General features: G+C 44.1%; 1 protein-coding gene across 4 annotated transcripts in view; it reads right to left on the reverse strand.

The window, feature by feature from the left end:
- The window catches only part of MAD1L1 (mitotic arrest deficient 1 like 1), a 354867-nt gene that overhangs the window by 115276 nt on the left and 225051 nt on the right, over positions 1-14540 (reverse strand). For all 4 annotated transcript variants that reach the window (XM_064673155.1, XM_064673156.1, XM_064673158.1 and 1 more), the window contains one exon: positions 9683-9890. In XM_064673155.1, coding sequence (XP_064529225.1) covers positions 9683-9890 — 208 coding nt within the window. The remainder of the gene's footprint in view (positions 1-9682; positions 9891-14540) is intronic.

The raw sequence follows: 14540 nt of genomic DNA on the forward strand, positions 1-14540 counted from the left end.
ATGTGAATAGCTTTTTGTGAGCACAGGGAACAAGCATTCATATATCAGAACATCAGCATGGGGAGATAAGGGAGCTGTATACGTGAGAGCTTATCTGAATGCAAGATCAGCCCTGTGAAACCAGCATAAACATCAAGGACACAATCCATATATTGATGTAATTCTTAGTGGTACTAGTGCATTTGTGTGAATTTGCAATTAAATAAAGCTTATTCCTTACAAAGAAAACAAGAAGTTAAGGATATAATTCAAGGTCTATGGAGATCAATGGGAATTTTTTTCATTGCATTTGAATATAGCTTCGTCTACCTGCCTCCCAACATGTCTATTAGAATATTAAGAAAGAAATTACCTAGACTTTGTTTGTACAACTCTTAAACAGGCCAAGAAATCCTCAATTCTCTTAGTCTGCTTTCTAACCCAGTAAACCCAAAGCTTTCCTTTCATTCACAGCTAACATTTACTGTGTTTTAATCCACATTAGTTTCATACCTAATAAAGTCATTGAAAATACCACAAATAGATGTGGGTGGCAAATTAACTGAGGCAGGAAACATAACTTTGAATCTCCTGACTTTTAGGCAATTAAAATATCAACTTAATTGTTGGATCTGTGTAGCTTCTCTCATTTTAATATGTAAATCAGTCTCTATTACACTATAGCTCAAAGAATGTGTGACTCGGCTTACTTGATTAGGCTGGGAATTGCTGGTCCTGCTGTCACCATGTTTACACTTTAGTGACAACTTTGCACATCAAATTCACATAATGCAATGTCATCAACTTACTCATCAAATACAAACTTCTTAAATACAGCCGCTGCTCTGAAATATTGAAACAGCCTTATTTTACTTCATTTACAGCTCCTAAATAATCAGTGCAAGTGAAAAGAAAAACTGGGAATTCAACTGCAAAACAGTATTTTCCAGAAAAAAAAGAGCTTCCCACAGACAGAGAGGCGAACCAGAAAAACAGTCCATGCAAACAATTATCCTCTGGCTTCTGATTTTTAGTTGTGTGTTTAAAATGTGGAACGAGGAGACACATTTTCTCAGTCTCCCCACATTCACCCCACCTCATTTGGGATTCAGTGCTAAGGAGCCCCGATTTATCCTCTGAAGACAGTCAGATTTCAGCTCCCAGCCACATATACTTACCTGGAAATTGAAATGAGGACTCCAGAGAAAAACAGAAAATTCAGTCATTTTTTTCCTGTTATGACCCTGTCACAACAGGGAAACCACCATCTTGGATAGTATGGAAAGGGTCAATATGCTCAATATTTTCCCATTCCTGTAATCTTTTCTGAATCTAATAAACATCCCCTACCACGGGGACGTTCACCTTGCCAGCACAAGGCTTTTTAAGACTTCCCAGTATCCTTGACACCCCTTGCAAAGTTCCTCCACTAGATTTCCACCACTCTCTACTGCTCACAGAGGCATTGAGCTTTAATTTCCAGGAGAAACAATACATTGACAAGAGGCAGAGCAGAGATCTGAGGCTCTCCGCTGCCGGAGCGCTCCACCACGCTGGCAGGATGGTTTTTCTGAAGTCAGGGAAATCGTGTCGGCCTGAATTTGAGACATCAGCACAAGCCTTTCTTCTCAATCCTGCTGATGAATGAAAGAGCATTTTCAATTGTGTACATCCAGAGGCCTTGTGGCACATCGGGCCTAATCAAAAGCTGCTTCGTGCAAACTGCTGTCAGAGTCAGTTCATACCACAGCCTTGCAGGAGCCAAAGGGCAGCTGCAGATAATACTGCATTTCCTTCTCCTCAGGAGAAATGCTGGACTGGAGAGATGATGCGGGAGCATCCTGACTGTCACACAGACACCGAGGAGGCCGCAACCAAAGAGTGAGAGCTTGACTCAAATATCCAAGCAGAAAAACACAACTGCCAGAGTTTACCAAGACCCATAAAGCTCAACAGCCTGTTGGCTTGACTCTGGTTGATGAAGAAACCATCAGCACAGAACCAGAACACAGAACACAGAACCAGAGGGATGTAGAACTGTGTCCAGGAAGGTTGTTGTGTTTTAGGTGGTAGTTTCTGTACAGTACAAATTTGTTTTATAATGACTGGGGGTGGTAGAGTGGGAAGGAGTTAAAACATAGAGAGAAGAGGTTTGGATCCTTTTGCTGCTCACTGATTTCTCTCCTTGAAAAGGCTCTGAACTTCCCCTGGGTAGAAATGAAGGAGCACAGCTACTTCTGGGGGTTACTTCTGATAGTGAGAACAATTACTCCTCATGGTCACTTAGTATTTTACTCAGCTACTGATGGACTGGGAACTAGAACCCAAGTCAGCAGGCTTAAAAATACTGTTTCTATCACCAGTTTTTACTCCAAAGCCACATCCAGAGTAAGCCAAAAGGAGATAGAATACTCTCTGTCAGCCCAGGTTTCTCTACACATTTCCAATTGATTTATCTGCTCCCAGAAGTCCCCTCTAACCTTGCTCTCTGCCCACCTGTAATGACATTAGCTATCTCTGACCTTCCCACACACCTCAGCAAGGGCAGCCTCTTCCTTCTCAGACATAACACCACCTCTTTACTGCATCAGTACTGAGTAAGGAAAACACATCCTCCTAGGAAACCAGCAGCCTTCTCCTCAACTGTAGCTTCTTGCAGTGCTACTCATTTCTATTACACCCTGATTCAAGGCAGGATCAATAAGCCCACAGAATCTTCCCTTGGGAGCCTCCTTCCTCATATTGCTACAGAAACCATTGCAGATGTTCTCATAGTTGTGTTTAAATTTGGTCCCCCTCACCACATATACATTTTTATTTTCCATTTCCTTCTCTCTCACAACTTATTTTACTACTTTTTTTTCTTTGCAAAATGGCTTTATTTTCTCTGGAACGTGACTTCTACTAAATATTTTGTAATCAACTTCTACACAATGCCTAGCAGCAGGGTAGGAGATGCTTTAAAAAAAAACCTCGTAGGAGCCACTGGAGCTGTATGGAGGCATTATGCAGTTTCACAGGCTGCCTCTTACAAAAAGAGATATTGAGTTCTTTAAGAATTCCACATGTGAATTGGGTGAAAAAGAATGGCAGGAAGAAATCCTGCAGCTTTTCTGCTCTTTGTGAAGGCTAAGTATAGCCTGGATAGTAACCTCTGACTGACACCAAGTTTTACACATTCGGTAGCTACAACAGAACTACATTACAGAATTTATTGCAAACCTCTGGCTCCCTGGACAGCAGAGAGAGTCTGGAATTCCCAGCAATGTCTCACTGGCACCTCCCATCACAGTTTCACTAGGAGTTGCAGGCTTCAGGCATCCTTGGGGGTTTGTTGGGTCAGCAACCCTTGGCCCGCTCGTGTCCCGGCCGCTCGCAGCGCACAGATTACGTTGTGCTCAGGGGCAAGTTTCTGGTTGTTTCACAGATTCATGGCATGTTGCCACAGGCAGGGCACATTGCTCACAATATACTCAGTGCTGCATGACTTCATATCTGCATTATTTCCAAAAAAACCTCAGGAATCTATCTGGATGACGAATACTATATACGACGAAAACAACTTTTTTTTTAACTGGGGAATGTTTCTCCCAGCCCTCTTGAGACTTTCATTCAAGCCAGGAAACCTGGTTCTTTATAGGTGCCTGTACTGATTTCAGTAATGCAGAACATTTACCATCAAAGGCCACAAAGGCTTCAAGGCATTTTCCCCTTACGGCTACACTGCCCAAATCCACTGACACCCTCATAATGTCATAGGGTTTTATGGACTCTGCCCCCAGCCACTGTAATGCTGTCTATATGAAGTACAGGAGGTCCCAACCTGGCTGGAGTCTTTTAGGAAAACAGGTATATTTAGCAGCACCACTGGTTATCTTTGCTATGCTGAGACAAAAGGATATGGATGATAAGGAAGGGAATCAAAGTAAGCTCTATTTAAACTATCAGCTTATTCCCAGTCTTAATATACTATTCAGGTCCCAGACTGGTCTAAATGTCTTGCAGAAGAGAAACTAGCACCATAAAAACAATAATGAGAACTAGCTGAGAGGTGGGGGGATTGCCCCATGGAGGCCCAGCTCCTCAGCTGCAGAGTCAGCAGAGAAGGGCAGCAGCTCTGAGCGGGTCAGGAGGAGCAGCTCCCAAGCACTGCTGCTAATAATGCTCATCCTGTGTGCTGCTTTCCATATAATTTGTGGTTTGCACACCAAAGCTCTGTAACATCTCGGATGCAGGGAACAGTAGGGAATGATTTCTTCCCCCATCAAGGATATGTGGCCATCTCTGGAGTGAAAGAGGACAGACCTTCATCAGTGCTCAGCAAAACACCAGAGGCAAAGTCAAGCTCTTTGTTAACTTCAGATGAAATTGGGATATGCAAAAAGCAATTTACTGAGAAACAGGCAGGGCACAAAGGCTAACATCCTGCTCTTACCAGAAGTCCCCCAACATTTGAAGGCAGCAAATGCCCTGGACCTTTGTGCCTCTTTAGAATGAAGGCAACTCCTTCAGTACAAACTGAAGGGGAACTGGAATGTTAAACATCAGGAAAAGAAGTGTCACCTAATGAATCCTTCTTCTGCTTTAGGAAGAGGCAGTATGTGACTGAAGGAGAGTTGCCCTCCACGCCCTCACCTGGCCTAACATTGTTTGACCAGTGGGATGCTGGGAGCCACTGGCACAGAGTGAGGAGTGAAGGCTGCACTTGCACATGTGCACCCACCAGCAACTAAGGTCATGGAAAAATCCTTCATCAGGTGGACTCAGGTTTCATTCACAGGTGCAGCCCTCATCATGTGTGGATTCCCTACACAGATGGTAGGAAGCACCAAGGCTTCCAAGCACCAACAGCTCAGCCAACTGTGGATGGAGAATGGCAACTTCTAAATTCCATCTGCTCCTTTTTTGCCGCCTTCTGTACTCAGAAACACATTCATCAGAAGCACAAGCACACTGGGACAGTGACAAATTTTGCCATCTCTGGCTAGTCACTTCAACAAGATTAGATTATTTTAATATTAATTCATTACCCAATTTATATTCAATTAAATACATTTTTGCAAGGCCCTGACATGGCAGTGATGCTGGGACAGCCTCTACTGAACGCCAGATGTAGCATCTCTGTCGGAGTCAAACACCTGCCTCTGAGTGAGATTCCCCAGTCCTTCAGCAAAGACCCCCTTTTCCTACTTTTTCCTAACCAGGGAAAAAGGACACTGAAACTACTGAGACAGATGAATAGCTTTCCTTTTCGGTGGGATTATGTTCACTTCCAAAATTCTCCACAGATGGTTGAAATCAGAGCTGATTTCCCCATCTTCCTTCCTGGTAGGGGTGCCAGCCTGTCTCTCACCAGAAAGAATATTAAAAGCACTTTTCCTCTTTCTCACAGGGAGAGGTTGCCTGAAGTAGGGAATGCTCCACTGTACCTGCGGGATAGCAATAAATCATGAGTGCTCATGGAAAATTCACATTAGTGCATTCTTTTAGTCAGGAACCAGCTTCCACAGGTCATCCATTCCTTCCTTCAGATATACTACCTTTAAGATGAGAACACAAATAGAGATAACGAGCACCTGAAGCATTCTCTCTCATTTCTACCTCTGCTTCGCTACAAGTCATTACTTCTGTCAGCTCCCCATTAGCTGCCACCTACATATTTGCTTGCAACTAAGATCCAAATCCATCTCTAGCAGTGCCAGAAATCAAGAGGCCCACCAGGACCACACAAGACCAAAAGAAAGGAAGATCTAAACAAAAACTGCCTGGAGAGAAACAGAAGAAAAAAACAGAAAAAGCTATGGAGCTGGAAGAAAAAAAAACAAAACAGCAAATGCAGACTGAAATACAAAAAGAGGGTTGGGAGGAAGGTGTGAAGATTACAGGAAAGAGAAATGCAAAACTGGAACAGATTCCAAGTCTGGGCAGCAATGCCCCATGCCACCTTTCCAAAGCTGTTACAATCTGCATCCCTGTTTCCAAGACAGCAGGACTCGGAGCCTCTCCCCAGATGGCTGTCTGACCTTGGTGCACCCTGCTCTTACACAACCCAGCCCCGGCAGAGGAACACGACACCCACAAAGGCACAGCCCATGCCCAGAGTGCAGCAGCCACAGACCTGCCCTGTCAATACAGTACGAGCCTGAGTGCAAATTTATATTTTGGAAAAGGACAGCATGTGTTTGTAGCTCACGCTGTTCAAAGCTCTCCCTGCAATACCCCTGGCCCCCACCTGAACAGAGACTATTACGGCACAAATGAGAGGAGAGGGCCACTGAACTACGTGGCAAGTTGCCAGGTTGTGCTGCAGCCTCCAGTGGTTATGCTCAAAGAGATTTAAAGTCCAGCATAACCTTGATTTTTAATAGAGTCACATTTAATGAGCTTTAACGTCCACAGTAATAATTTTCTTATTACCTATCCAGGAGTCGGAACTATGATCAGAAATAACGTGGTGCACTCCAGTCAAATGAAGGAATTTAATAATGGCCAATACATTATTATCAAAACCATCAAGATCATTGTCCTTAATGCCTTTTATTTGGTTGGTATATTTATAATTCTGTGAACCACAAGTGTAGCTGTTGCAGACCACATAAGCTTGCTGAACACAGCAAACCTGACCGGCTACTCAAATCCCTCACCTCAGCCAATTGGCCAGTCAGGTTATATGGCAAAAAAGGACAATAAAATCTTACATTTACCTTTATTTATCTAAAGACAAAATGAAAGCTTACATATGACCTTTGTTGTCCTCTCAGCTTTTGTCCACACTCTTCCTACTCTGTTCTCTCTCTCTCTTCATCCCATTCAACTCTGACAGCAGGGACCTCCCACCCCAAAAGCTCAGAGAACTGAATTTGCCTCTTGCATGTGTTATACAAATGAGCTGGATAAACAGACAGATGGGTCTTGCAGCTGACAGAAAGGGGTGCAAGAAAAACTCCAGTTCTTATTTTTGTACAGAAACAGCTTCACAAACCTCACTGAAACCTGCTCCCGTATTATGCACAACAAACACCCCTCCCTGGGGCAGCCAATTGCACAGTGACAAACAGAGCAGAGGGAGTTTCTGCCACACTCTCCCCACTTCACACCTTGAAAACACACTGAAGTGGAAGGCATATGGCAGCTGCTCCTGTGGGCAGAGCTGTGGAGATCCTAAGGAAACAGCAAAAGCTGTACCTTCCATTTCTTATCCAGAGGGAGACAGTGTGAGTTTTCTGGCCATGTGAATCCATGTTGTTAAGCCACTGCTGAACAGCTGCTGCATTCACACTGCGGATGCAGGATGGAGTCAACACAGAAATGGATGCAGTTTGCACGGCACACTCGATGAGCTGTCCCCTGACCCACCAGGAGCATTCCCTGCCCCAGCAAGAAGGACAAATGTGGCATTCACCTGGCTGATTTAAAGCCAGCTTAGAATCACCCACTAACCTTGCAGTCAGTGCCCTAACATCCTCAGTGTCTCTTGCACATCCCAACAACACAGCCTTCATGCTCCAACCACGCTGCTGAATTCCCACAGCAGAAAGGAGAGTTTAGGAGTATTTATGGCAATGTGCCCCCATGCATGACAGTGATGCAACAAGCCCATGAAATACAAGGAAAAACACAAGATCTTTCCATATAACCTGGCTTATTAACACCTTCACCCTGGTCTCAAAGAGAGTCATCCACAGGGCTCCTCCATCCTTCACTAACAGCTCTTTTCCCCCATTTTGTTTACAAGAACCACTTCCCTATGCACTTATAGGCACTCTGAGAATGCAGAGGGCCCTCCTGTGACTGTGATAAATGACACTGAAGTATTTCCCACCCTGCTAGGCTCTGCAGCTGATGCTCTCTCCCATCTGAGCTGGTGACCAAAAGTCAGAATGATGTAGCTTGGGACTGAGGTAAAAGGAAAAAAAAGGATCACATACATGAGGTTGGAAACACCCTGAAACCCAGTGAGCTGTTTGTTTTCCTGTTGGAATCAAAGGCAGAAGAGAAAACAGCTTTAAAAATGCATCCCTTCTGAGCTAACAACAAACCTGGTAACATCCCAGCACACAGGCACCTCACAAACAGCTAAAAGCAACTGCATGAAAGGCAGCAGAATAATAATTCTGACTAAAACGTCACAGGAGGCACACGTGAGAAATGCGTTCCCCCAGAAGAGATGGTCTAATTACTGCAGATGATACCCCAGAGGTTCATTCAGCAGCAGCAGAGACACAGAGTTGACCTCACCTCTGCAGCCTCTGTGCCCTCCCTGGGCTCACAGGGCACTGCCAGCCCCATGAACCCGCAGTATCAGATGCGCCGGGTACTCAGAACATAATGACAGACAAGGGCATCTGGGCAGCAGCATCTACTGCAACTTAAACCCCTAAAACTCAGTGCATTTCACATTCAAATTGCAATGAAAGAACTATCCCCAAGAACTGCTCAGTGGGGGTCTCAAACTGGAAGCTCCCACGGACAACAACAGTCTCTCCTAAACGTTTGCCAAGTGTTTCATGCTTATGCATTTGTTAAAACATCCACTAGCAGCAGTGACAGGCTGTCACTTACCTCCAGCATCCAGTCAGCTCTTCACTTTACAAACCACCCCATCTGCACTTCTCACCATCATATTTTTAAGGCTATATAGTGCCATAATCCACGATGAGATGTCGGAACGAATACATTCTCTGCAGTAATAAAGTGCCACTGTTTGAGCGATGGGAAAACAAGTAAGCTGCTGAGAATTTTGGTTTCATAACAGTGAAAGATATTTTCTTCTGCCTTTTTGTGGGTCTGAAATCCCCAGCACATGTGGCCTTTGAGAAAAGCTCTGCTCTCTCAGCCTCATCTGAGGGAGGCTCCTGACCTCAGGACACTGACCACGTACGTGCAGCTGGAACACACCAGGACCTTCAGCTCTCTTTTATTCTTCTCTAATAAAATTGGTTTGAGGGCATGGGAGAGTTACAGCAGTAAGATTTCCTGGGCTCTGCAGTATGACTCGATTCTGTCTGGTCCCTCACAGTGTTGCAGGTGATGGGTCCGGCTTCACTAACATCCTTACCTTGATTTACAGAGTCTGAGAGCATGTCTGGAGGTGTTGATTTTGGGGTTACTTTACTAAAAAGTCTCATTCAGGTACATGAAGGGAAGAGAGATTGTACTGGAGAGCCACAGATCCTGCGAAACATATTTAGCTTGGTGAAAGATGTACTCTGCTTTCATGGAGTATTGAATGTAGCTGTGATTAATGGGGCACATATTCACTGATAAACAATATTAATTTGTTTTAAGCCGGGTCTGAAAAGATTTCAACCACTTGCTTCCCTGCAGCTATGAAAGTTATTTCCTGCTGTCTGTACTACCTCAAGGGCTAAACCAGCCCTGAAAGGAAGGAAATATTTCCTTTCACTCCATCAGCAGCACCAGCCTATGAGGGCTGTTGTATGGGTATTTCATTTATCAGGAGCAAATTATATGTATCATTATTATTTAGCCTTAACACCCACCCTCAACCAAACTGCCACAGGATTGCCACCACACATTCACTTTCTCCTGCATCAACACAGCTTTTTTCATTTTCCTTACAACCACTCCATCAAGCACATAAAGCACACTGTCTGCAATGTCTCCATCTGCTTCTGCAGTCAGTTCCTTTGGCAACACGGATGAATAAATGCATCTCCAGGACCAGAAGCCAGCAGCCTACCTGCAACTTCTTGTGGTGACTGCAAACTCCCAACTCCTTCCAGATTCCCCGAGATGGAGCCGCCTCCTTCGAGCACCCTCACCATCTCCCGCAGCCTTTCACACTCCTCCTGGAGCTGCTGCTGCTCCTCCTTGCGCTGCTGCTTGGCCAGAGTCGTTGGGTTCATGCTGAAATGAAGAACTTTGGTTCTGCTGGGGTCAAAGTCGCCCTGTGTGGCAGAAATGACAGAAGAACATCGATCCAACCTCTGAGTCCACCCAATCTGTACTGCTCTGTGAAGCCAAAAAATGTTACAGGAGGAAAAAAAAAAGGTGACATATATGCAGTGACAATGTTTTATTCCAACAGTTGAAGTCAGTCAAACCCAGTGTTGTTTCACCTTCTCTTTCTACTCCATCTTTAAAAAACCACTCAAAACAAAAACAAAAAAAGAAACAACAAATTAAAAAAAAACAAATAAACCAGAAAAAAACCATAGAAACACTCCACTCAACAGAATTTGCTCCCTGGCTGACACCTCCATGGTTAAATTTAACTCCAGAAATTAAGTTTTATAACTGTATTTTAAAACTCTTGATAGCAGGAGCTTATAATGAACACCTAGATACACCCTTAAGTTACAGCAGGACACACAGTACCAGCCTGATTTATTGCTCAAATGAGCCAGCAACATCCATGTGACTCCAAAGGTGGAGTCACTAGCAAGTTGTATCAGCTTGTCCCAAGCAAGGGAACAGATACTCCATTCTTTCTTCTCAGAGGTGAGTTGTATTTACAGCAGTTTAAATAGTCAGATAAATCCTATGATGACAAACTAATATTCTTTCAAAGAGAGAGAAAAACACTGATGTTACATTTGTGATTTCAGAGAGACAATTTTCACATAAACTACAGGAAGCCTCATGACCGTAAATGTAGTAAAGCATGTGCTGCCACAGCACTCTACCCAGTTGAAACCCTATAGCAGTGTCTGCATAAAAAGGTATTTTATATGGTAATATTTTTCCTTCAATTAAATCTCAGGACCTAAAGTGATTTTGTAAACATTAATTAATCCTCAAGAGCAGCATGAGGTAGATATTATCCCAATTTTATCATTTCATTTCCATTAAAGACGTGCTAGAACTTTATGTGGGGGTTTTTTCAAGCACACCAGAGCAGAGAATGAGCAACTTCATCCTGCATTGCTGGTCATTGCTGGTCAGAGACCCTAGAAGATCCCATTCCCAAACATCTTTTGTTGAAAATACTCTATTCACATATTGTAAAGCATCTCAGCAGGCAGTGAACTGCTGAAACTTGCTGCCCCAGGGCCTGGCAGCAGACATAAAACTGCTTCAAAAACAGGCTTGACAAATTCATAGACAACAGCCCCATAACTGGGCCATGCCAGGGGAGTACAGAGGAGCATCCTCCAGCATCTCTGGCTGCTGGGAGAGTGGACAAGTTTATGGGCTCTCACAAAATAACATCTTCCATCACTGTGGTCAAAGATGCTTTTCTGGGCTTTTTTACATTGGCCTTGGCCACGATAAATTTAGGAGAGAACCGAAGGACACAAGCAGCATCTTGGAGATGTCAAACAGAAGGTGAACAAAGTCAGCTGCAACACCACCTTATTAGATATACTCCCCCCAGTGACACACTGGCATTTACAAACCTGTTTCCGCACCCAGCTCTCTACTTTCTCATGCTATTTGCACTTCAGGACTCTTCCAGACAGGTCAGGGCACTCCTCATTCTCATGTTTGTCTTTTGAGGGAAGAGATTCAACCCCAAAGTTTGTGACAGGGTTTACACTGGCCAGCAAAAGGATGCTCTCGATATCAGCACTGCAGAGCCTGGTTCTCCCTGCACAGCCTCTGCTTCTGACCAGGGCAGCTCTGGCCCTGTCTCCCTTGCCAAGGTCAGGCAGAGCTCACAGCTCCTTGTCCCAGCTGCCACCACCATTCCAGCTCCAGTGTAGGGATGACCATCACTGCAGACACTCACATGTGGCACGGGGCAGCAGCAGGATCCTGGAGGATCCTGTGTGAGGAAAGCCATGCCCACCTGGAGACTGCTGCAACCCACAGTGCACCAGTCTGTTTATTTTGCAGGTTTTTTAGTCTTTACTATCATCTCTCTGGCCTTTCTATAAAGCCCTGCCATGAAGCTGCAGTGCTTTGGCTGTTACAGATCTTCCAGACCATTTATCCTCTCCTTTTACAACATGTCCCCCTTGAAAAATCATGTTCTAAAACTCAGCACCAGGGCTCAGCCTTATTTTTGGGGTTCACCAGCTCTCCTCAACACATCATTCTGAAGCTACACCAAGACAGGCAAATATCTCAAAGCTCACAGTGAAAAGAAGGCTGTGGCAGAATCCATCTCATTTAACATTTCTGGGAGATCACTAACATATTTGCTATGCTACCCACATTTTTGGGCTAGGGGCAGCAGCTTTCTCTTTCTTTTATACAGCACACATCAAACTAGTACATTTCTCCCTAAAGCTAAAATATTAGTGCAGCTGGTTTATATTATAGCAATGCCTAAAAGAAACCAAGTGAGACACGGATCCCAGCGTGCCAGGTCCTGTACAAACCCCACAGGAAACCATCACCTAAAGCCCAAAAAGCAGACAGCAAAGCCTGAAGTCTGGTATGTGAGGAGAGTGCAGGTATGGAAAGATGCAGTCTCCAGTTCCAGATTCCTTAGCAGCACCGTGGCAGAAAAGAAAATAAAAGACATCTCCAGAGCTGCCCCTTCTCACCACCAGAACATGCTGCTGCCTTACACAGCTGCACCAAGCAGAGCGTTCCTTAAGTCTCCAGGAAATTTACTGACATCCTATGGAGTTTCAAATAAACGCACGAAGCTTTCCATGGAAACGCTGCAGACCAGAGGCAACGTCTGATGAAAGGGATCAGTCTCATGTGCAGGTAAAGCAGAAAGTCAAAATAGTATCACAGCTTCAATCGTTCGGAGTGTTATTCCAAATTTCTGAAGGTTGGAAGTGACTTTGTGTCGTGAAAATGAGGGGTTTGGGGTTGGCTCTAGGAAGAGTCACGGCTGGAAACTGCTAAATATAACAGACAGAAAAGCAGTATTAAAATCTCACCAGCATTTGAAAGACATGTAACTCTAATGCTGGTAGGAAACCAGGGACTGAAGAAAGCAAACAACCTCCTCCTGGAGTCCCTTTAGCTCTGGAAAATGTAAATTGCTGTTTTTCTCTGTCAACTGCTCTTCTCCCCACAATAAATTAGTCTTACTGATCATAATTTTGTCTTTTCAGTTCTGCAGCAGAAGTCTGGAAAATGGTGTTTCAGGCGCTGGGAGAGACTTAAAACAGATCTGCCTGTTTATAAAATAATTTCTAATCTTGGGCCACTGAAGAGGAACACCAAACAGTGGCATTTGAAAGGCGGGTACAGAAGAGACAGCCACGTTCCTTGAACAGGAGCTGGGACTCTCTGAACAGCTGCCCAGGCACAGCTCCAGATGCTGCTTCTGTGCTGAACCAACACATGCAAGGAAGTATTGCTTAACAGAGTTAAAAAGTATCTTGGAACAAACAGTAATGTATCCCTGGTTTATCCAAGAAGCATGAAAAGAGTGCTGCAGGTTTGGAAACTTGGCCTGAATGCAAGACTTGGCCAAATCCACTTAAGCTCGTGGTGCCTTTATACAGAAATATGAGACATTTGGGGGATGCAATCCATGAATGACCTATAGACCATCCCTCTGTTGGAAAGTCACCCTGGCCCTGGCTCATTCAGTAGGTAACTTGGTAGCTCATTCTGCTCATTAGCACATCATGGCCAGTGTCTCAGAGAGCAAAGATGATACATTACTACCAGTTTCTCAGCAGTATCCTGTCTCTACCCTTATTTTATCCAATAACTGAAATTTGTAGAGCTGCTGAAGAGTAAATGACTTGGAGAGTCAGAAAGAACTGCTGGCATTCATCAATTCTTCTTTCAAGGAATAACATTGAACAAGTAATTCAGATTTATCAGAAAAATGTACGCAGAGCTTCAATTTAGGGGGAAGCAATAAATACCTTGATTGATTACAACCAAGTCTGGTTGACACTCAAAAGAGTGGATTATTCATTCCTGGAAAGCAAGATGCTAACCAGCTGATTTGGTGCTTAAGGCAGCAAAACCAGTTCTGTGCTCTCAGAAGGGCACCGGACATTTTACAGAGATGATTTGTTGACTCCACATGTTAATGTGCTCTACAATTTGTGAAATAATTTTGTTTTGATGCATTATCCTCAACCTTCCAGGCACGTGCCCCAGGGTATGCACAAGGGAAACTCTCTCACGGACCACCAAGAAGAACCATCCCACTGTTCCTCTCCCAACTGCACAGTCACTGTGAGACAGACACCACAGATGCCACACACAAATATTGGCTTAATGCAATATGTTCCAAGAACACTCTGGGACATGGCAGAACTATTTAGTAAGACTCTGGCTATCAATAAACTTTCTGACAAAAGACTACAGAAAAAAGAATTTGCAACAGGGCCAATTTGTCATCTAGAACAGAGGTACAAGCTCAAGTCAGATGCTGCTGCCTCCCTTCTCACTTCCATCTCCCAGCTTGAAAAAACCACCCTGAGGAGATAATTGTGCTGATGCTATGTGTCATTTTTTAAAACTATATTATCGGCAAACAGTCAGCATGTTGGTCTACGTGTTGAAATTACAGCTCAAAAACTTCCTAAGTAATCTGCCCATTAGGGAAGAATCAGTCAAGTGCCAAAGCAATGAATGAAGACAGAACTGCTTTAATCTCTGGAAAACAGAAACTTTTCCTTTAGAAGAGAAGTTGTTTAGAAGAACAATGAAAGCTGCCAGTGACA

The sequence above is a fragment of the Pseudopipra pipra genome, chromosome 16 (assembly GCF_036250125.1).
Source record: "Pseudopipra pipra isolate bDixPip1 chromosome 16, bDixPip1.hap1, whole genome shotgun sequence".
In the NCBI taxonomy this organism is placed as follows: domain Eukaryota; kingdom Metazoa; phylum Chordata; class Aves; order Passeriformes; family Pipridae; genus Pseudopipra; species Pseudopipra pipra.